The following is a 24,773-nucleotide window of genomic DNA, read 5'->3' on the forward strand; positions in this document are numbered from 1 at the left end:
TCATTGTAATGCTTAATTACATTTCATTACACTGAATTTTATGCAAATAGTGTAAAATCCAGTTTGACGAAATTTTAATTTAAGGTCATACATTTTAAATTATTGTTTTGTTACTTTTAAGTGTAGTGTTTTCACTGTCAGTTGTTTTGAATCTCTTAATATGCATATATTATATTTATCGAAATTTAAAAAAATGGTGTCAATAAAATTTAAAAAACAAGACAAAATATATTTAAAAAAATTTTTGCAACATTCTTAATACATGATAAAAGATTAATTTTTAATGCATCCTCTTACTTTTTTAAAATTCAGTTTTGATATAAACAGGATGAAAAAATTTTGGATATTCCCTTCTAAAATTTTTCAGTCATGTTATTTTTCTGCATCCACTGACATTTTCTGAAATGATGTATCCATTCAAATTAATTGATAATTTGCTAATTTTAAGAGAAGTTGGGAAAAAAAATCACTTTTTTTTATGTTATGTGTATTTAATTTTTTGCTAGTGGCAGTTTGCACTATCATGTTTATTTTATTTATTTAATATCAAAGTTAAAATACACTCACTTTTACAGTAGTAAATGCGTGCAAATACAAAACTAAATACTGAAATAAAAAAATGCATTCACATGCATATGTAACACTATACATTCATAATAAAGCAGAAGACTTCACATTTTTAGAAAATACATGGATCTATATAGACATGCTTGTGCAAATGTGCTTAATTGTTTATACTAAAGTTTTTTTGCAACAATTTCTCATTATACACCTTGTTATGGAGAAATGCTGGAAAATGAGACCGCCCTGTGTGTATCTCATTAAAGAAGTTGTCGAGCTATCATACTTGTACCACTAGCTCTATACGTACATTATGTATAACTTTTAATGATTTTTTTTTATTTTTTTTTACAAATTTAAATGAATGTGAAATTGCGCCTTCTCTAACATTTTGTTTTTATATTAATTATTCAGATACATATATTTTCTTGAATGCATTGAATTCTAATTTAATGTACCTTTAGGAAAATCTAATACTTCTTTATGGTTTAACTAATTGCATAGCCATATCATGAAGTTATTCCATTTGACTAAATATCACATTATTGAATTTTTCCTGGTAAGATCTTTTTTATCCATTTGCACATTTATTTATTTTTTCTTACAATTTAAGAGTGATTGTAGATTATTAGCAAATTTATTTGGTTTTTTTTTGTACTAATGATTTATAATTAATTCATATACAGTTGTCAGTTTATAAGTTGACCTGAATAACTTTAATTATTAAGTATTGTAATATTATGAAATGGCATTGAATTTTCTTTAGTTAAACTTCTTTCAATTCGAGCAGATAAATTCCTTTTCTGTACTTTTTATCTTCCATATTATGCATCTGAATTAAAATTAATGTTATTCCTCTGCATAAAAATAAATGTTCTAATTGTGAAATATCTATTAATTTGTTGGTAAATATTATCATTTTTGATGGGGGGGAAATATAGAAATGGTTTTTAAATTAATTTTGAAGAAATTTATTGTCTATTAATTATAATGTTTAAAAAGAAACTAAGAGGAATTCTTGATTTCCTGCGACTTCAAAATGACAGTTTAAAATTTGGGTCTTACTTTTCTCTTTCTATTGAACAATCTTCTTCTCTACTTTATTCTTTCTCTACTTTTTTTTTTTTTTTTAACAAAAATGCATTTTATTAAATGACAAATTATTTATATACCATAATCTGATATTTTAGGTATCATCTCCTTTCCAAAATGTTGCAACAGTGGTGGAAAATATAAAAGTGGAAATAAAAGAAGAAGAATCTACAAACTCTCAAAACAATTGTAATAATAACAGTAGTAATGGCACAGCAAATAACAACAGCAATAATTGGAGTCAAGAACCTGCAGAGGAAGTAAAACCTTCTATTGCATCGAGTTCTGTTCCCACAGTGCCTGCTCCTTCTCTTATTGCTGTTCAGGGATTGAAAAGGCCATCATTAACTGTTTGTTCTCATGATGATCCTCATGATGAATTGGTGATGGATGGATTACTATATGACTACACATTCCTTAGTAATTCACTATGGTTAGTAAATCATTGATTTCCATAGAAAAAAAAAATTTATTTCTCTAGCCATACACTATTAATGAAACTCATAGCATTAAACATTGTATTTTCACATTTTAGTTAAACCAGTTATGACATTTTTTAATTTATATCCATACATTATATATATGTTCCTGACTGGTCAGAATGGTACCTGAATATCATGATACCTTTATTTATTACCGTTATTTTAATCAGAGATGGGCATGTTTTTTTTTGTAACATGTTTTATTAAATTTAAAGTTACTTTGAAAAGTTGGAAATGTTCAAGTAATATTTTGGATTGTTATTAAATTCCTGCAAAGATTTTGTGTTGATTTTAACTAAACTGTCATATTCTGTAACTTATGATTAAATTTTTAGTCGGAATTTTTGTGCTTCAATAGAATTATCTTGAAAAAGTTCTTTTTTTACTTTTCATCAGTTTATTTTTCTGACAGCATTGTATTTCCAAGCATCAAAATCATTATAAAATCAAAAACGTCTTTCATCTATTTAAAATATTTAGTTAAGAGTTTAGATAGAAAAAAAGTTACTGATAAATAGAAATACTTTCTCGTTTTTAGTAATTGTAATATATTTTATTTTTTACTATTAATTTGTCTTTCTATTAACAGGGAAAATTCATCAATGAAGCGGAGAAAAATAGGACCAGAGAGAAATTTTAAAACAGAAGCTCTTGAAAATGGAGATCAGTATTTCTATGGGAAAGATCGTTCAAACCCTATGCAAATTGATGAAGGTCAGCCTTTAAAGCCCAAAGATCCTTATGAATTCAATGATGAATTTGATGAAGATAGCCCATCATCAACTGGATTTCGTGCAAGAGTGGATGTATGTATTGCATTTATGTCTAATCTATCTTTATATTTTCATTTTTATTTTGCATTGCATTTATCTGTTTTTATTCAGAGGATACTTTCATGACTGTAGTGTTATATGTTTTAATAGAGGACAGCTTTCTCGCCCTAGTTTAAATTATTACAATGATGATGAAGAAGAAGTTATTCCTTCTTCTTTTAAAAGTACTATGGATTTCATTTCAAAACTTTGAACTTACGTAGTGTACAAAAATAAGATTGAAAAATATTCAATGAATTTTATCCTATTTAATACTATGTTTAATACTGACAAATATTTTATTAGACAGTGTTTAAAGATTTTTTAATTAGAAAAATTTATCTAATTGCATGCAAATAAATCATATAAAATAAATGTACAATTAGTACTCAAAATTTGCTATAAAAATATGATTTTTTTAAATGTTTTTTATTTTTATTTTAAAAACTTAATTGTTAATTTCCATACTATCTAGTAACATATTATTATTATTATTAAAACCTCTATTTCTTTTAGATTAGTATCAGTTCATTTGTAAAAAACAAAATTATTTTTTAAAATATAAACTAATTTTATGTTTTTTTTATTTATATATTATTTTTTATATGTTCTGGGAAAGGTGTATAAAATGATGCTATTCCGTATTTATGTATGAAATGGTTTGAAGTTAATATTTATTATTAGTTTTACATAATACCTATTATTTTTAATTTGTAGGAAGAAGATATCAAACCAAAAGATCCTGGTTTGCCACCTACTCCTGATTCACAGATCCTTACCCCTGGTCAAGTGCTTTCTGCACCTTTGACACCAATTCAAGACCCACCAAAACCACCATCTAATGGAGAACAGCCATCTTCTCCTCTAACTCCAAGAAATCAAGGCTCTAGTTTTACAAGTGAAAAAGATCTTCAAGTAACAGACAAAGATCTGGATAATTTATTTGAATCATCCTCATCTGATGACAGTGCAGATGATGTGGTAAATAATTTACCATTCCTCAAAAATGTATTATATATAAAAACTTTTTAATTAATTTTTTGAAATAATATATATATGTTTTAATTCGATTTAGACTTGGTATAAAATTGTCATTTGAAATTACTCAGTTTTTAAATATAATTTTCCTATTAGACTAGTTTTATTTATTATTAATTATTAATTAAAATTTAAGTATATGTAAAAGAGTACTGAACAAAACTCTGCAAGGAATTTATCAAGTCAATGTAAATAACACAATATGTATATTGCACAAGTATATGAAAAAGTGTTTACAAGTTGCAACTTGTAAAATGTAGTTGTGCTATGTCTATAGATCTATGCTGATGATTTATGAGAGTGAATAGAAGTTATCCAGTTGCAGTTATCTACTCAGATTTATTTTTTTATACCAGAAGGAAGCTTTTAAATGCCAGTTTATTGACAATTCCATAATGGATTGTATAATCTATATTAAAAATCACCAGAATAACTTGGAAAAACATTTCCAAACTGTCCCTAACGTGACTCTAGAACTTTTAACATCTTGATTTGTCTTATTCATGCATTCTCAATGACTTTGATCATCCTTCACCTCCTTCCATAAATCCTGGTGTTGTTATGAACCCACTTGTCTTCATGAAATCATCATTGCCAACATTTGCTAACAATTGTAAATTTAAAACCATTCTTTCTGATATTAGCCATAGAAAATTCCACTTTTATGTTGCTGTGCAATCCTGTCTCATAAAATTACATATAGTCTTATCTGTATTTCCTTCGAGATATTCATATACTCAATTTTCATATGCATAGTACATAACACTTGTACTAAGCATTATCTTCTTACTTCATGTGACCAATTACAGCCAGTTATCTATTGAATATTTACTTCATTGAAGTGCATTGAAATAAATAATTGTAATACTGCAGTCTTAATCAGTTTATTGGGTAATCTATAGGAATAAAGTATTATAATGTGTAAATTTTTTTTTCAAGAATGTGTGTTTATTCTCTGCTATTATAGTTTCAAAAATTTCTCCTTTTTAATTAAAATTCTTAATTTTTAAAATCTAGAATGTTATGCATTGTTATTTTTTTTTTTAACTTTTTTCATTATATATATTATAAATGTGTTTTTACATTTCTTTCACCTTTCTATACTTATAAAATGCATCACTTAATGTCAATTTTTGTGTTGTTTGGACAATTGTATCGCAATGAAGTTAGCCTCACAGATAATCATAATAATGACCTAATGTACCTCAAGTCTAAATTTTAAAATTTAATGTAAAAATTTTTAAATTTAATATTTTGTGTTTGTTTGAAAATAAGATTTTAGTATATGAAATTTTTTTTGATAATCTTACTAAATGACCTCCTGGGACCTTTAATTAAATTACTACATTTGACGAGCTGTTATCAATGATAATTGACAGTGGTATCACCCAATGATACGGTGTTTGTGTAATTATTGCCTCTTCTTATTATCGTAGACCATTGTCATTTCTTACTATCAAGCAATGGATATAGCAAACAGTTACCATTTTTATGAAATTTGTTTTTAAAGATATTAAGAATTAAAATTAAAATTCCTGTGTCCAACATTTGATTATTTGTCCTTGCTTCAAAAATAGAGCCATTGAAGTACTTTATTTATTCATATTGTTTTCCTAATGCAAAGATTTGTATAAGAGTTCTGCCAAAAAATGAAGGAAATTTTTTTCTCTTAGCTTGCAGAATTATAAAATAGTGTGTCCTCCTAGAATAGAAATGCAGGGAAGAATTGTTTAAGTTTAAAAAATCAACCTTGGATTTATTCTACAGAGGAAAATACAGGAAATATTGCAAGCATGCTGAGCAGTTGTATTGTTTTCATTTAGCTTTGTCTAACTTAATGATATTAAATTCTAACACTTTTGAGTTTTAGAGTGAGTTTGAGTTTATATGCAGAAAACCAGGAAATAATTCTCCTGTTATAAATTAAACAGAAATGTAATGAAACCTGTTTGGGAAATTTCTTAAATTTCACCTATACAATTTCACTGAAAACTAGCAAATAGAGCTGAAAGAAAAGCAAAGGAAAAAGGGGGAAAAAAAAAAAAAGTTTTTATTTTTATATTATGAATTGAGCAGATGTTTTATTTTTATATCATGATTTGAGCAGATCAGTCTGAAAATTTGTCATTTCACTTTCCTCTCTTTAGTTTGATATTGGATAAATGAAATTGTTTGACTCTCTGTTGTGAAGTGACCATTTTTATTGTGTTTACTCATTGGATTGTAAATAGTAATATATTTTCTATTATTAGTTCCTAAAATTTCATGTACTTGAAATGTCTTTTTTCTGATGGACATATATATGTATAATATGTGTATATTCCAATTTAAGGATCCTTCAACACCATTATCAGCAAAATTATGTGGTACACCAGAAGAACCTTCTTCAGGAAAATGTAAAAATAATTCATTTTCATCAGGAATGTTATGTAAGTTTTATACAATTTGTTATTTATTACAGTGATTCTTTACAATTAAAATTTATTGAAAGGAACATCAAATTGATTAATTTGTAATGTATTTAGAACTTCAACAAAATATTGACATAAATATATTAAAACATTATCATTTTAACATATTGATGTATGTTTTAATACTTCAAGATTTTATTTATTGTAGGAATAATGAATTTTTTTGATAAATATATTTTAGAATTAAATCTTGACCTTCTGGTATTTTGTTAATCCTTGTATATTGTCTTATAGGTGCTGCTGAGTTGACTCGTATGTTCCCGACTCCACCGTCTTTAGAACATAATACTGCTCAGTCCCCTTCAGGCCCTTTATGTGGTACTGATCTCTCCACCTTAGATGGTACTGATTGTTTTCGTGATAGAACTGATGTATATCTGGATGGTGGATGTAGTCCATATTATGAACCTGTGAAGGTAGCTTTGCAATTAATATTCTCTATTAATTTTTACTGTAAGTTAAAATTAGTACTTTTTAAAAAATTTTCATTCTTTATTATCTCTTTTAGGATTGGTCTTATGTATATAAACTGCCTACTCAATATAAATTTGTTGGTTCTAAAAGATATGCTCCACTGACCTCTTTACCAAGTCAAATGCAACCACTTCCAATGTCTACAGATCATATTTATAAACCTTCATGGACAAATGCTTCTTCTTCTCCTCTTCCTGCCAATAATTCACAACCCAATGCGCAACCAATTGGTTATGTTGAAAGATTATCTTCAAATTCAAAGTAAGTACTAATGTAATGAGATTATTTTATTATGCTTACCTTCCCCCTCCTTGTGTTAATAAATTTTCCTATCAACTAATGATAGTTTCAGAATTGTAATGTTATGCTTTATGTGGGCTGAGCGGATATGATAGAATTAAGTGTTAAGAAATGTGACAATTAATAAGCATGCCCATTCCCTGATAAATAGTACAGGAAATGATTTTCTGACACATTATTACAAAGCAGAATTTTTCATAAAAGTTGAAAAGCTCAGTTTCCATTCCCTTTCTTTCCAATTATTTGAACTACTTTTATATAAGTTCTTTGATATTTATTTATGTTATAATACTTTCATTTTTTCTTTTATTATTTTTATGTATATCAAAATTTTAATGAGATTTTAATTTATTTTCAGTTCTCAGTTTCCAATTATACCAGTGAGTGAAGGGGAAAGAATGGTGCCGCCCATGTTTTCAGTGGATCCTCCTATTGATCAACGAACATTGCCCATGAACTATGAATTACAAAGCCCAGCGTCCAGTGCCTCATCTTACTTGAACAAACATTTGAATTCTGTTGACAGTAGTGGCACAGCTTCCTCCATACCTGAGGCTCACAGCCTACTGGTCAATCTTGTGTTAGCTGACTCTATGCTCAATCTTTTCAAAGATCATAACTTTGCAAGTTGTACTCTTTGTGTATGCAATATGAATACCAAAGGTGCAGATGCGGGTATCAACTTGCCAAGTAGCCTCATACCTTCTGGTACTGATGAACCTCAGTACAAGTGTACGTGTGGTTTCAGTGCTGTTGTGAATCGTCATCAGAGCCATCGGGCTGGAATTTTCTATGAAGATGAACTTGAAATTACGGGTCACCGATATGAAACTTACTTCTGTAGGAAAAGTCTTTCTGTGGTTGAGAGTGTATCCTCTAAAAAGACCGATTTAAGTCAGAATTTAGAGGAAGAAACAAACGCTCAAGTGGACCATGTGCCACATACTATTGTGGACTTAATTAAAATGCAATGCTCACACATATACTCTTCATTTTCATTGTTTCACAAGGCTGAACAATTTCGTTATTTTGATAAGTTTAATTATCATTGCAATGCTCTTGAAGTATCTGATGGGTGTGAAGTGTGCTTTCTTGCATTGGATACAGGTAGACAAGCTGTTGACAATATGAACAACAACAAAATGGATGAAAATTTAAAGTCTTCCTGCCTTCATAAGTGGCCTTATCTTGCAGGTAAAATGGTGTTTAGTCATTAATATTGAAAGATTGCATTATCATCAGTTATGCTATTTCTTCACAATATCAGTTTTGTGCCATCTAAAATAAATTTTACTTCTCTATTAATAATGAAAATGAATGTGCATGTTGATGCTCTACAGTCTGACCATTTGATCTGCAATTATCATATATTTGACACATCCATAGCTTTGAAGGTTGGGATGTAGACCTGAGAGTGATTTAAAAAAAAAAATTGTAATTAAAAATTAAGTTAGATTGGCATTTTTCTTGATAACTTCCAAAAGTATTGCAGCACAAAAATTATTTTACATCATTTTAAATTTAAAAAATTATCTTTCCAATGTTACCACATTAATAATTGTGCAAATTTTCCCTAAATTTTGGTGGGTTTTTTTTTAATAGATTTTTTTAGCCTAATTTCTTACAGTAGATTACATTGTTGCCTTGAAATTCAAACTTCCATTGTTACATCTAAGATCTGTGGTTGGTTGGTGTTTTTTTGGCGCAAGAGCCATATTTGGCTATGCTGCGCCAAACTAAGATCTGTGTAGTTATCATGATAAATAAAAAAAAGTACAGTTACAATATTTAGAAGATAGATGAACTGACCATTTATGTTTTTATAGTGTTTTGATGTTGTGGATTTGGCCACTTTTACAGATGTTTATGTACATAATGAACAGAATGTATGTAAACCAATCTAGAGGTTTAATGCCTGACAGTTTGACAAAATCATGGATATGAAATTAGGTAAAATAAATTAGCAATTAATATATAAAAAATAAAATAATTATATTTAATTTGATTAAATGATTTAATCAAATTAAATATAACCAATTACCTGGCAAACCAACTGGTCCCCAGAAGTGATTAGTATATAATGTAGAAAACTAATGCTTTGTTTAAATTATATCTATATATTCTGAAATATTTATGAATAATATTTTTGCCTAAAAATAATATGCAAAAACAGTGCACTTTCAAGAAGGACTTCACTCCCCCCCCCCCATTAGTTTGTGTTTGTGTGTACTGTCAAACTTGTGTGTAAATACATTATCTCACCCTCCTCTTGTTTTTTTTTTTTTTTTTTTGTTTTTTTAATTTAATTTAAGAATGCCCATAGGATAGTTTTTAGGAGATTTATAAGCTTGCCAGTAAATACGAATCACTTAAGTCATTTCTTTAAAAGAAATATTTCTTTTCTTATATACTGGTAGTTACAATTCATCAAAGCAGTAAATGAATAAATAAGAATTATTCATTCAAGATTGCAATTTTCAATGCAATTAAAAATAATTAATAAAATAAAGACTTAAAAATAATGAACTTTTGCAACCAGAATATGAAAAGTGTTTAGCTATTGAATGTTAAAAAATAATGTAGTCAAATTAAAGTAGTAATTGTAGTCCTTCAGTCGAATTATAATACGTAAGTTCTTGATGGTTTTAATAAATTTATTAATTAGAACTGTAAATAATGCAAATGCATTTGTAGAAAAAAAATTATAAAGTAGCTATAATTTATTGAAAAATCTTGTTGAAGCTTATGTTTCTGTAATTATAAATACTTATTATTCATTTTTAGGAATATAATATCTAAAAATTTTAGTAAACATAAATGTGGCGTTCTTCATATTATAACTTAATTATGTATATAAAATTACAATTCATCTAGTTACACAAAAGCATATAACAATCTTGGACAAAGGGTCTAATAAACTTACATTTTTTTTTTAAATTTGAATTATGTATAGAATAATAATAATACTAACAATAAGTAGAAAAAAGATATTTTAAGCTATCAGTGCTTTATATATTACTAGCCACCATTGGCGACCAGCCGGTCCGCCAATCTTAATGCTTGTCAAAATTTTCAATTGAGTGTTTTATGTAACTTGTTTTTCATAGCATCTTCATCAGAATATTTTTAAGCTTCAAATTTCTATAGTCATAGCACTTATACTATTATAAAAGCCTTAAGGTATGATCTCACTAATTTCTTATCAGCTGTGGTAAAATTTCTACTTTTAAATTAAAATGAAAATGATTAAACTTCCATTATTATAAAATTATTTTTTTTTATTGAAAAAGGCATTTTTTAAAAAAAAATATGAATATTGAAAACAGAGTCATTCAGTATTTAAATCTTATGTGCACTAAAGTATATTTTTCATAATTTATGTAATATCTCAAGAATAATTCATTTCAAAATTTAGTTTTACTTCCAAAAGGATTTAAATGAAGTGAATAACATATTTTATTTGGTTTTGGTCTATGAATATATTTTAAAAAAAATGTGAAGCTTAAATTTTTTTACTGTCCTTTGGTTCTAAAGGAATCATATTCTGCGAAATATTCTTGACACTTCAACTTTTTGATAAATAAATGAACCTTTCTATCTTCTGCTATAAAATCTGATAGATTTATGAAGTTTTGAATAGAGCAGCTAAGAACAATCAACATTTTTATAATCTTAGGCCAATCAGTCTTGAGAAATCAGTCTTGACACTGATTGGGGTATCATCTTTGAGAGGATCGATGAAGTGGTCTAAAATCACCTTGTTTTATTAAATAGTGATATTCAAATATTAATAAATAAATCAGTTTTAGGGGCTGATTTAGTTGATTAGAGTGTAACTTTTTTTATTTAAAATATTATATTTTCGAGAATATTTTGTTAAATATTATTCATGGAGCAAAGGATCTAGATAAAAGCTAAACATTAGTCATTTATTTGAGCATTTAGAGACTCAAGTTACAAATAATATAACTGTTTACATTTAGACCATTTTAACACATGTATTTTTATTATTAAAGATACAGATTAGCTTTTAGGCCTTAAATTAAAAGGATATACATCAAACCATGTTTACTTTAAATAAAGTGGATTTATTGAATTAATATTGTAGATATTGTAAAAGATCATATATTTTTTTCACTTTTACTTTTTATAAAATATTACATTTCATATTTATTTCATTTCACACAGACATGTGCTGAAAATTACATCTTTATATGTTTAATTTACAATAATAGTTGATTTATTTTTTAATTTGAGCTTTTGTCAATATGATGGCTGTTGGTTGATAAAAGCTAATTTTTTCCCATTGACATGCTCACACAGTTAAATTTTATTTTTTATCTTCTACTAGATAAATTGTTAAAAAAGGATTAAATTCCTTTTTTAAAAAAATTCATTGAAAATAGAAATTTAATTTGTTGGTTAAAACATTAGTGTCGTTAAAAAGATGATTTTTTTATCTTCAACATGATGTAAAAATCAGTTTTATGCGGTAATATTTTTGCTAGTGGGAAAACCTCAAAATTTCCCTTAATATTTAATTAATTAAAATTCTAATTAAAAATTCGAAAAAATGGCTCCGAGTTGCATATTCCTGGCCTCTAAAGTATGCATGTGCTAACTTTGGTAGCTGTAGGTGGTACGGTCTGGTCTGTAGAGCACCAACACACACACACCGAGCTTTATTATAAGTATAGATTGAAAAGCTTAATATTTAGATAAATTTATATGCTCACTTAAAAAATAAATTATTGCTTAACAACTATTTGTACATCAGACTGATTTCAAAAAATAAATGTTAAATTTTCTTAATGAAAGGTTGTGTTGAAAAAAAACTGCATACCTAAAATGAAAAGAGAAATCTACTATATAATAAAGCATTGTGCATTGTTCTTCATAATTTCCAAAGTTTCCTCAGTTAGAGAAAAGAATTTGACAAACATGCAATTTGTTGAATAATTTAGTGATTAAAACACTTTATAATTTCATAATACAAGATATACTTAAAATCTTTCCTTGAGCATAAATATAATTGCTGTTAGAGTCATTTGTTTAATAAATGCAAATGCATCAGAAATAATGACAAATAACAGCCTTTAAAAAAAAAATTTGCTTTTTTTTTTCTTTTAATGGCATTTTGGTATTGTATTTTCTTTAAAAAATTTTTTCACTTATTAGTCTCTCAGAGTATAAGCAAAATTTAAAGTATTATTTATTTTTAATATAAACTTTATTAAACTTTTATTTAAGTAAATCAAAGGTAAGGCTAGATTATAATTTATCATTGGATGAATCATGCTAACATTACAACAGATGCCCTGATTTTTTTAAATAATTATGAGACAAAAATAATTTTAGAACTTGTAGTTTTATATATCGTGTAACGTCATATATTAAATGCTTAGATGCTATTTTTTAATCACTTTAAATTTCAAATGAAATTTTATTTGATCATAGTATTTAATTGAAAATTTTACTTTAAAATTGCTTTACAGTTGTCACAAAGCTGATTTAAAATTTATAATTCTATTTACAATGAAAGTAAAAGTTTAGATAAAAACTCTACATTTTGGCATTACATTTAAGTTTGTTTGCTGCATTAGTTGGCATAACATCTGTTCCATTCTTATTAATATTTTTACATATTTCTCTGCGATCTGCATGTTTCTGATTAACATGTAATAACTACTGAAGCAATTTTTTTTTATGTCATTACAACTTTTGTGTATTCGGTTTATAGACCATATTGAAATTCACATCTTGTCAGAAAATTTGTCATATTTTATCATTTTTCATTGTAGTTGGAATCTGGATATTGGAACTATGATAATTGCTACTAGTATGTCAAACCAAATACTTTTATAATCTTATAATCATGGCAATAATTAAGTTAATAGTAGGAGTTAATAACTCTTTGGTTTCATTGTTGGCTTTAGTTATTAAAATTGTTTATTGTGTATCTACTGCATGAAGGAGATTTTTAAGAGAATTTTTATTTGATTCGCACCCACCCTTTTCACTCAAATTACTGATTTTAATTGGTTTTGTAACTTAATGATAATAACAATAAATTGGCTTGGAGTTTCTATAGTTATTTGGTATTTGTTTTTACTATGAAATTTCATGTTCAATCTTTGTTGAATCAGTATGGTTTGTGTGTGTGTGCATGTTTTGGGAAGTAAATCAAAAGGTATTAGGATATTTTTTATGTAGTTATTTGATGAAGTTAGGAGAAAATGTCACTAATAATAAAACTAGATTCTATTTGATAATGAGCTCTATGATGTTTTATTGAAATTTCAAATAATTTAATGTATATTTTAGTTGACACAAGTATCACATGGGCAACTTACTCTACTTCCTTACTTTAGTTTGAAAAATACAAATAATTATTTAATTATAAAAAAAATTACCTTCAGTATGTTAGCAAATTACTAAGTATCTTCTCCTATATATCTCTTCTGGAGCATATTTTAGATGCTGCAAACATAGCATTCAATACTGAAATCCTATGTTATCCAGCCAGATTTTGGAAATTATTTAAGAATTTGAAAGGAAAATTATATAAGAAACTTAATATTTCAATTATAAGATTTAAGGAAAACAATCTGTACAACAAAAAATCTCGCATGATAGATATAAAGCAATTTGTTCAGAATGAATTAAGAAAATTATAGTATCACATTTTAGACACCGTTCTGAAACATATTATATTTTGAATTCTGAAACATTGCAAAACAGAAATAAATCGTGTGTAATGTCTATGACAAGTAAATTGATACTGACTATTCAAGCAATTGTAAAATCTCTTGAAATTGGCAGTTTTTTGTTCATTGTTTTAGAAATGCTGCATTTTGTTCCATGTTGTTATATATAACTCTTATAATTTTACTCTGCTTTAAAGCCCATCTTGATTTAGCATAAATTTTTTTTTAACTATGGGTTCTATAAATTATTTTGTGTATCTCTTAATCATTTAATCTTTATTGGCAACAATACAATAATTCCATTCTGTTATTTAACTCTTATGACTATTTTTCTAAAACTATAAACTATTTGTTGCTCTCTGCTATCATGATCATGTGAGATCACATCATTTTATGACTATGAGTTTTCTTTCTGGTTGAGTGTGGAATCCCTTGAGCATGTTATAATGAAAGAATTATGAACTTCAGTCCCAGTAATCTCTAAGCTTAAATATAATACTGCTCTGTTTGTGAATTATTATTGGCAGGTTTTGTATGTGACTCCTTTGATCAAATGATATCAAATTATATTCTATATATGGCTTGATTTTAACTTATAAGTTTTAGAATATGGTAATTTGATGCTTGATCAAATAATTTATATGGTATTTGACAAATAATCCAGTTTTTCTAATGCTATTTCATTATAAAAACAATAAATATTCCTTTTATATGTAATTATTAAAATTGTTGATTTAATAGAAATACAACTTTTTTTTTTCTTTATGCAGCTAAAGTGCCAGTGAGCAATTTAGAAGTAGTCCATCTTTTGCGATCTCTACAGCCTGTTCTTCAAGAAGCGGTGCAACAAAGGCGCCACCAAAGACTTTGGGAAGTCACATATCCAGTTTTAGGGCCACTAACATGGAGGCAGTTTCATAGACTTGCTGGTCGAGGTACAGTTGCAGTTTTCTCTCTAAATTATGTTATTAGAATAAATTCTTAATATTTTTAATTAATTCTCTTCTGTTTGGCTTATGTAACATATTTTAATATTATGTAGGTACTGAAGATCAGTGTGAACCTCAACCTATCCCCTCAATTCTTGTTGGTTATGATAAGGATTGGGTAGCTTTGTCACCATTTGCCTTAAAATATTGGGTTGGTATTTTTTTTCCCCTCCTTTTTTTCTTTTGTGCTACAATATATAAGAGTTGCTAGCTTTAATCATAATTTTTTGAAATTGTCTTAATTTAATGAGATTAACTTAATTCATGTATTGTGACTGAAACAGTTTATTCAAATTCTGTTCTTTTAAGAGATTTGAAAATAATCCTGCTTTACTGAAATACTAAATATGGCAAATGAGACATAACATAATTTTCAAAGATATGTTCTGAATAGAAAGAGGTAAAGTAACTTAAGGAAAGATGTCTTATTTTTCTACCTTGACAAAGAGCTGAATTTAACATGCAGTTCTTTTATTATAGCACAAAAATTTTAATATATTAGGACTTTCATGCTTTAATGTATTTATGATTGTAATAAAATTCTTAAATATATAATTTTTTCAGGATAAGCTCTTATTGGAACCATATACCAACAGCAGAGACATAGCTTATGTTGTGGTGGCTCCAGATAGTGACTGTGTCTTAAACCCTATTAAAAAATACTTCAAAGAACTGAGCACAATTTATGAACTGTGCAGGCTTGGGAGGCATTGTCCCATTACCAAAGTATTGCGAGATGGTATTATGCGTGTCGGTAAGGGAACTGCTAAGAAATTAGCTGATGAACCAGTTGATGAATGGTTCAACCTGATTGGAGATGGCCCTATTGCAAGTCGATTGAAATTATATGCACAAGCATGCAGATATCATTTAGGTATATATAAAATTAATTTTATTTATTGATAATTTTGAACTTTTTCATATTAATGAAATATAATAATAATTTAAAAAATACTGTGATATTATATTTTTTTTACTTTCAGCTCCTCATCTAGCAACTCAACCATTTGATAGCAGTCTCATAGATTCTCCACCTGTTTTGAAACCACCTGATAAACCTTTATCTGTTGCTTCACCCAGAACCACTGGAAATGAGAGTCAAGAAAAGGATCAGCCAGCTTTTAAAACAGAACCAGGTACATAATATTCAGCATATTATACTTATATCTCTGGTTTGACTGAACTTTGGATCTGACCACATTTTTTTTATTTGGGCCTTCAAAAATTGAGCATTGCAGAAAAAATATGATTTTTTATCATTTTGTTAGTAAATACTTCTGTTTTGCAAATGCATTTTCTATTTATTTTGGATATATTTTTAATTTTAATTTTTTTAATCATTAACCTCTTGTTTAGATTTTCTTAGAAAAACTATATATGGTAGAGAAATATGTCTAACTATTAATCAAGAAGCCTTAAGTCATACCTACATATCTATTATGAATGCTCTCTTAGAAAGTAATAAAAAATTAAGCTATATATATTTTGCTTTATGAAATAAAATATTTTATTTTGATATAATAGATTGCATTTTTTAGTTTACATTTAAACTAAGCACTTTCTCAAGAATTATATTTGAGCTTTTTTTTTTTAATTCAGTTGCTTCATTTAATTCATTTGACAAATATTTCCTATTGGTTTATTCATTAAAATTCTGTTATTTTAATGTTATATGATTTAAAAATTATTCATTGATTATTATAGAATAATGTGAGCACATTTAGCATCCAAAAAGTTATTTAGTTTCTAAAATAATTTTTTTATTATAGAAATAAAAATGGAAACATCTGGAAATAGTTCCAATGATCAACCTTCTGTATCTTCAACTGCAAACCCAGATTCTTCCGAGTCTGAAGATAATCAGCAGACACCAACGGTGGTTATTTATTTAGTTGAACCTTTTACACATGGTTCTGCTGATGCTGATGTCTACCGACTTGCTAGTCTGGGACTTCTAAGATCATATACTCATATGTTGCAGTTTTTGCCAGATCACATAAAAAATAACATTCATTTGCAGGTATGGCAGTCAGAATTATTATTCATTGAATACTTTTGTATCCTCTATTACGTATTAAATTTTTGTACCTTAAAAAAGGCATTATTCTCTTTCATAATCTTTAAAAGATAATTTTTCATATAAATCACCAATTTTTCAAGCTTCTGTTTTAAAATTCATGTATAGAATCCTTATTATTTTATGCAGTTAGTAGGCCAATTACGTAAAAGAGAGAAATCAAAATGAAAAAAATCCAAAAATAATAATTCTAATAATTAGAATTACATTTCAATTTGAAATTGGGTTTAAAGATGGTAAAATTAATTTTTCTAGGAAAATTCCACTGTGCTTGTTATAGAAGTTAATTACACTATGTCATTAGTTATCAGTTACAATTTAATGTTATTAATTAAATCCTGATTTCTATATATATATGTATACTAAAGAAAAAGACAAAAATAGAAGCAACTAATAACTAATGATTTGCTTAAATAATTATATTTATATGCTTTTATTAAAATGTAATTTGAAGTTTTTGACTCCTATGAAGAATGAAAATCATGTTGATAAATGTAATATATTGGTTAAAAAAAACAATTCTTTAAGATGCTCTAAAAAGGCACTTAAAAAATCATCTAAAGACTTTGAATACAAATGAATTGTTGTGTGTAAGAAATTAACTGTTCAGTAAGTTTAAATGATTTCTCTTAAATGGTGTAAATAATCCATGAAAAAATAGGTTTCGTTAAAGCATTTTCATTTTTTAGTAAAATATGTATTCACGTTTTTCTGAAGACGTAAAATTTTTTTTCCCTTTGAATTTAGATTAAAGGCTGGGTTTTATTAAATTTTCAGAATATAAAATGTTAAGAAGAGGGAGGGGGCTTTTACTGTAAACTTAGAAGTAAGAAGTGATAACTTTTTATAGTCAGAATATTTTTGAATGCTGTTATTATTTTCTGTTTAAAAAAGAAAAAAAAAAAAAAAAAACATTTAAAACATGGTCTTGTTCTGTTCATCAATTTTATGGTACTTCTGTCAGTCTTTTTATGGTCACCATTCTGGAATGCTTTAGTTCTTAACTTTATAAGACTATAAGTAAAATTATTAAATATAATGAGTTAATGCAGGAGGAAATTTGCACTTTCCATCCCAGTCATATCGAACTTATTTGTTGTTGCATATGTAAAAGTCAAATACAAAATTGTTAGTCATGCTATGCTTCTACATCATTTTCAAAAATGATATGTCCATCTATATTAACTGGTAATTTGTTAATTTTAAGAAATATTGAAAAGGTTTGCAAATCTTTATTAATTTAATTATTATTTTTTGTATTGATAGTTTGATCATTTTTTTTTTTCAAAACTAAAAAGGCATAATTTATTTTACAATGGATGATGTGCAAATACTGAAATATTTACAAAATACACATTTAAAATTAATTTTAAAATTTTTTTTCAATTAAACTATGCTCTATTATAAAACAGAAAACATCCCATGCTTAAAATCCATGCTTTGTACATGTATGCATACATGTACAAAGTTTTTTTTTTTTTTTTTTTTTTTTTTTGGCTAAGATGCTTAAGCACTTAATTTTTGCAGCAATTTCTCACTATGTACCTTATATATGTTTCTAAAAATCGATAAAGCCTACTTAATGTAACTGATGTAATTTAGCAGCCTATCTCAAAAATTGAACTATTGAAGGTGAAAAAAAAAAAGTGAAGAACAAAAGCAATGAAATATCCTATTCTTGTATAATTTATTCAATATATTTTAGCTGTTATTTCTATTTACATATGGTAATATATTATATTCCTGCTTGCATTTAGGTCATAACTCTTGATTCAATATTAAGCTTGGGACGGATGGAAAATGCTGAAAGACGTAAAGATCAGCTCAAAGCATTAGCTTTTTCAGTATTTTCCCAGTGTCATCAAGTATTTTTGCACCAAACTATTGCCAAGTCTTTGACTGGATTTGGACCAGCAGCTGCACAAGATGTATTCTTAAAAAACAGAGATGTATGTATAGTTTAATTAAATTGTGTTCATAATTATTAATAAATTGTTATTCCTTTCGATTTTATTCATAATAGTTCAAGAGATGCCAAGGGAATGATAATAAAAGACACGACTAGAAAAATTTTCAATTTGCATTTTCCTAAGCACTTACAATCTTATTTAGTTTCATAAATGTGACCTATCAAAAATAATTGTTGTCCCAAATAATTGAGTCCCAATCCTAAACACAATTGAATATAATATTTAGTCATTTTATGTGAAAATATTTATTTTGGAAGATGAAAACATGATCATGTACAATAATAATTGAATGGTATTTCATAACTTATGACCGTATCTAATTTTCAGGATTTATAATTAACTATATTATTATCATTTCAAACATCTATTACTCTCATAGCAACCTTTAGTTCATTTGTATCATTTTAAATTCTAGACAGTGTTCAAGTCAATTTTTTTAAAAATTAATACTTTTGTTAGTGTACTTAAATTATCATTGTTTCTTATTCGTTATTAATGCTACAAAATCTTGGAATTAATTTTTACTCAAATTTACGATCAGATGGTGTCACTTATTATATTGAATCATATTCAGTGTGATTTAAATAAAAATATATTCATTTAATATATTTATAGTTTGTAATTAATACATAATTCTGATTACATGTTTTACTAAATAAAAAGTATATTCATTTTCGAAGGAAGTAATATTAAAATTAAACAAAATGAATAAACCAGCTGAAACTGCTTGTTTTAGTATGAAACACTAGGAAAGGAAACCATGAATACCTGTGGTATGACTTTCCTTCCCCTCTCTGAAAATGTCTGGGCACTTTAAAGTAACATTTAATAGTTCATATGTATAAATTTGAAAATTATTCACATATTTTTTTTTTATTGTTAATAATTTTAATTTTCATCTTGTTTAAAAAAATCAAGAATCCTTTGAATTTTTTTCTTCAAATTAACAGATTAAAGCTGTAGATTGCTTACTACTTTTGTAATTTTTTGTACTTTCATTTAAGAATAATTCTACAATGTAGGATTATTCATTTCATAACTAAGAAAATTTTTGTGGACTATAATTTTCAATTATAGGGACTTTTTTTTCTTTGATTTATTTTTTTCAAAATTGTAATATACATACTAATAAATCATTGTTTTTAGTTATTTATCACAGAAAGTTAAGTAAAAAACTGTTGATAATTTCATTTACCATCAAATTCTTTGCTTTAGGAGTGGGGTGCTTTTGAGAAAAGATTCATTTTAAACTATGCTTTCTGCATTACATTTTATCTTAGTACTTACATACCTACTTTATTTTTTAGCCTAGAAACTGCATTTCTTTACCTCCTCCAAGCAAAGTTTTTACTTTGGCTCCTCAAAAAGACAAACAAACAGAGTTGGGTGAAATGTTTGGAGACAGAAGAGAGAAATCTAGTATTTTATATTGTACATATTGTTTGACAGAAGACCAAAGATGGTTAGTTGCTAGTTGTACAGATGACAAAGGAGATGTGTTACAGACCTGCTGTATTAATGTTGAAGTACCAAATAGGTAAGCATTTAATTTTTGTTTGAACAAAGGGAAATTGACTTAGAAAAACTTCAAATAATATTTAAATTTTTAGAATTAAAAATAAGAATTTTATAATAATTTTATTTTATTGTATAAATTTTTCATGCAACTTGTGTAGTCTTTATCACAACTTGAATATTCCTTCTTCTTTTCATAGGACTCGCCGGAAAAAGGCTTCTGTTCGGAAGCTTGCTTTGCACAAATTGTTAGACTTTATTGTGGAGGTGTTATCCAAATTTCTTCATGCATGGAGACTTGTGATTAGCAGACTGGGACGCTTGGGTCATGGAGAATTAAGAGATTGGGCAACTCTACTGAGTCGCAAATCTCTCCTCCGTTACAGTCGACAGTTACGTGATTTATGTCACCAGTGTGCTGTTCTTGGTCCTCCTGATACTCCTGCCATTCTTTCTGCTTGTTTAGTTTCCCTGGAACCTGATTCTGCTCTACGAATAATGTCCGATCAATTCACTCCTGATGACCGCTTCAGCAGTAGCTGCAATTCTTGTTACCTCAGTACCCCTGAAGATGCTTCCTGTACGCATATCCTAGTCTTCCCTACTTCAGCTACTACACAGGTGAATAAAATATTATATAACTTTTTTTATTTTTGGGGGGGGTTTTTTGTAAAAAAAGAAGAAAAATAAAGAATTAGAAAAGAATTTTCTTAGAATTTTTTTTTTTTCTAAAATTATTTCAAACAGAAAAGGAAAAATCTGCTGTATTACTATGTTATTTTTTAATTCTCTGCGATATGTTAAGTATATATGTAATTCACATTGTAATCATTTTAATTTAGCTTTGAGAAAGACATTGTAAAAATATATAAATTTATCTGAATTGATGAATGTAATATTACATTGACCTTTCTGTTTCCCTGTATATCATAAAATTATAATTTTAGATTAGTATTTATGGATTTAATATAAATGTTATTTTTATCATCTTTTTAATTTGACAGTTTAATGATGATGGCTTTAGTCATTAATGTTAAGAAATGCAATAATTTCTTATTATTGTGGGGCTTGATTTTTCTATCTCTCATCTTTTCCCCCACTTCTTCATAATGTTTTCCAAAAAATTTTAATTCTATTTACATACCATTAATGCATAGTGGTTAATTGTGATAATTATTTTCTTTTATATGTAAATTTTTCAGGAAAAGGAATTAGGTTTTTCAGTCAAAATTTTTTTAGAAATATAGCATTGTATTTTATATTTATTGCCATTTCCTATGGTATTTCATACAAATTTTCAAACATTTTTGCATTATAGGAGTTTCTTTTCTAAAAGTGGATATGATAAGAAATTTCAGAATTTAAGTGATCATTTCTTAAAAAGGGTTTATAACTTATAATGTATCTTTAATTTCAATGAATAAAAATTTTTCGTTGTTAATTTTAAAAATGAGTGGTTATTTATCAAGAATCGTCATCATCTTTAAGTACATTAAGGTGCCTTGAATTCTCAGTATAATTCATGATCAGTTTAGTACAGTGTGCATAATTGCAGAAAATTAGTAAATTGGTGATAAATAAATAATTTATTCTGAGAAAAATAACTCTTAACATTTATTTCTTCTGATTTTGCAGTCATCTCAAGCTACATTCCAGCAAGAGCACATTGATCCTTTGTCTACCACTTTGGCTGATGATGACATCTTCCAAGCACTCAATGATGATGATATTGCAGTGGGGCAGGATATTAATGACATTTTTCGTTGGACAGAAAGCCCTCCTCAAAGTCCTGGTGCTTCTCCTCGTCGAGACTCAATCTCTCAGCCTGGAAGTCCTAGCTGTGGGATGGGTGGGCGTCATTCGCCTTTTCATCATGGGGGACCAAATAGAGTATGTATTTCCATCAACATGCAATTGGAACTTTATCAATTTTATTTATTTAGTAATATAATTGTTTTTTAAATGAGAAATTTTAAAGTAACATGGCTTTTGATTCACATTTCCTAATTAGAATCAACAATTATCTGAATTGAGTAATTATTATATATTTTTTGTAATCACAATTTTAAATATTCAAAAAATTTCTAAAATATATATTGTTATTATAAATGCAGTTTAATTCCACCATCATAAAAATACTTTTTGGAAACAAAGGAAGCATGTAATGAAATATCCTTTGCCTTTCATATCTTCAAGAGAATTTTAAAAATAATGTCAGAAATATTGTGGCAGTTTTAAATTTCTGTCTTTGGTGGGGTTACACTTTTGAGTTATGCAACTCTTTTATTCATCACCACACTAATTTGAAGTTTTCTATATTTTTGGTACTATAAAAGTGTTTGTATAGTTATTTAATTAATAATTCCAAATCATACATTTTCTGTCAAAATTGCTGTATTGACTATAAAACACAAGAGTATGTAGCATCGTGAAAATTACTTAAATTCGAAAACTATTCTTTGAATTGTTGGGCTGCATTATTTTACTGCTATTAATGTCATGATATGGGGGGGAGGGCTTTCTTTGCTTCAATTAAATGTAAAAGATTGTAAAGCAGTTCATTGAAAAAAATTCTTCATTTGATGAGTTTTGTTAAATTTTGAAGCTATGTGTTATTTGTTTCACGCTGGCTTCAAAAAATGTTTTGGCTAGCTTTTTTTTTTTTTTTTTTTAATTTTCATTTTGCTTCTAGCTACTGAACTGCTCTTTTTTAACTTCTTAAAAAGTCTTTGAAAGACTCATGTTGAACACTGCATTGTTTAATCATCAATTTCATGCCCATCTACTCCAGGATGTTTACACCTTAGCTTTATTAGACAGCAAATAACATTTCTAAATATAGTAAGTTAGAGCAGGAGGAAATGTACATTTTCCATTTCAATTATGTTGAATCATGTGGAGTTAATTTTTTGGTATCGTTATTATTTTTTTTAAAAATTATTTGTTTTACAATAGAAAATATTGTGGAAATATAAAAATAATTATTAAAATTTAAGGAATATCCATTTAAGATAAGTTTTTAAGAAAATCTTTCAATAAAAACTATGCATTATTACACAATAAAAAAAAATATATCCTATGCTTAGAAAAATATATAGAAGATTATGTATGCCTGCTTTCTCCCCCCCCCCTATCTAAATTGTTAAAAGTAAAATATTCTAGCAATTTCTCACTTCACTAGACACCCTGAAACAGCCCTAATAAATCAGATCATTGTAAATTCATTTGCTTAGTGATTTTCAGTAATCTTTGCTCTTTGAAAATTGAGATATTTAAATTTGGAAGCAACGACTTGTGAATTATGTTATGAATGTGAATGGTAGATTAGAATTGCTTCCCCTCTCCCTTCTTTCACTAATACGAAAATTTTCAAGCAGTCATATTTGAACATTGCTGTATTTTTCACTAATTATTGCAGTGGTATTACAATTTTATTTTCATATTCATTAGAATACTATTATTTATGCAGAAAATCGATCTTGAAAGGAGTTATAATGCTTTCTTTGATTCAGGGTCCCCCCCCCCCCCCCCAAGTTAAAAAGTTGCGGCGCAGTTTATCCAGAGAATGGATCTTGCGCTAGTATAATATTCACTCACTCACTCACTCAAGTTAAAAAGTAACATTTAGTTTGTATTAATATTTCTATGGATGTGTTGCTAGTAAACATCCATCATTTATTAATTATTAAAATCATAGATATTTTTCCAAAATTAGCCCCTATTAAGATATAGTTGCAAAGAAGTCTATATTTATATGTCCATTTAACTAAAATGCTTCTGCTGCATTGGTTTTAGTATTCTTAATTATCTTGTGTTCTGTATTTTCAGGGTTCTGGTCATCTGCCGATGGATACGATAGAAGAACCTCTTCAGCTTTTACAACAGCCTCTTGCTCTAGGCTATTATGTCTCGACAGCTAAAACAGGGCCTTTACCTAAATGGTTCTGGTCTACTTGCCCACAGTTACAAAATGTTTGTCCTGTTTTCCTGAAGGTAAATATTTATTTAAACTGGAAATCCAAAGTTATAGTGAAATGAGAATCAAAATGATTTCACCATTTCTTTATGTTGCATTAACATAGTTTTTATTATTTTTATTATTATTATTGTTGTTCTATAGACAAATTTTGAAAATAGTGGCTTGCCTGTTCTTTAAAAAGATAGTAAAGCTTCTGTTTTTGTAGTACTTCTATGGATGTAATTGAAACTATTTAATGTAATATTAGTAAATATTCAAAAAAAAATAATAAACTTGCAGTTGTACTGGTGAATAAAAATGTAAATA

The 24,773-nt window shown here is 27.2% G+C and overlaps 1 protein-coding gene across 1 annotated transcript in view; it reads left to right on the top strand.

Moving 5' to 3' along the window:
• The window catches only part of LOC129955991 (mediator of RNA polymerase II transcription subunit 13-like), a 64,302-nt gene that overhangs the window by 32,688 nt on the left and 6,841 nt on the right, over positions 1 to 24,773 (top strand). Inside the window, exons 9-25 of the mRNA XM_056068267.1 lie at positions 1,752 to 2,086; positions 2,725 to 2,941; positions 3,665 to 3,928; positions 6,318 to 6,414; positions 6,691 to 6,872; positions 6,965 to 7,191; positions 7,589 to 8,424; positions 14,708 to 14,872; positions 14,980 to 15,077; positions 15,491 to 15,800; positions 15,910 to 16,062; positions 16,696 to 16,946; positions 18,761 to 18,952; positions 20,281 to 20,510; positions 20,689 to 21,109; positions 22,124 to 22,378; positions 24,317 to 24,481. Of these exons, the coding sequence (XP_055924242.1) occupies positions 1,752 to 2,086; positions 2,725 to 2,941; positions 3,665 to 3,928; positions 6,318 to 6,414; positions 6,691 to 6,872; positions 6,965 to 7,191; positions 7,589 to 8,424; positions 14,708 to 14,872; positions 14,980 to 15,077; positions 15,491 to 15,800; positions 15,910 to 16,062; positions 16,696 to 16,946; positions 18,761 to 18,952; positions 20,281 to 20,510; positions 20,689 to 21,109; positions 22,124 to 22,378; positions 24,317 to 24,481 (4,398 nt within the window). The remainder of the gene's footprint in view (positions 1 to 1,751; positions 2,087 to 2,724; positions 2,942 to 3,664; positions 3,929 to 6,317; positions 6,415 to 6,690; positions 6,873 to 6,964; positions 7,192 to 7,588; positions 8,425 to 14,707; positions 14,873 to 14,979; positions 15,078 to 15,490; positions 15,801 to 15,909; positions 16,063 to 16,695; positions 16,947 to 18,760; positions 18,953 to 20,280; positions 20,511 to 20,688; positions 21,110 to 22,123; positions 22,379 to 24,316; positions 24,482 to 24,773) is intronic.

The sequence above is a fragment of the Argiope bruennichi genome, chromosome 2, assembly GCF_947563725.1.
Source record: "Argiope bruennichi chromosome 2, qqArgBrue1.1, whole genome shotgun sequence".
In the NCBI taxonomy this organism is placed as follows: domain Eukaryota; kingdom Metazoa; phylum Arthropoda; class Arachnida; order Araneae; family Araneidae; genus Argiope; species Argiope bruennichi.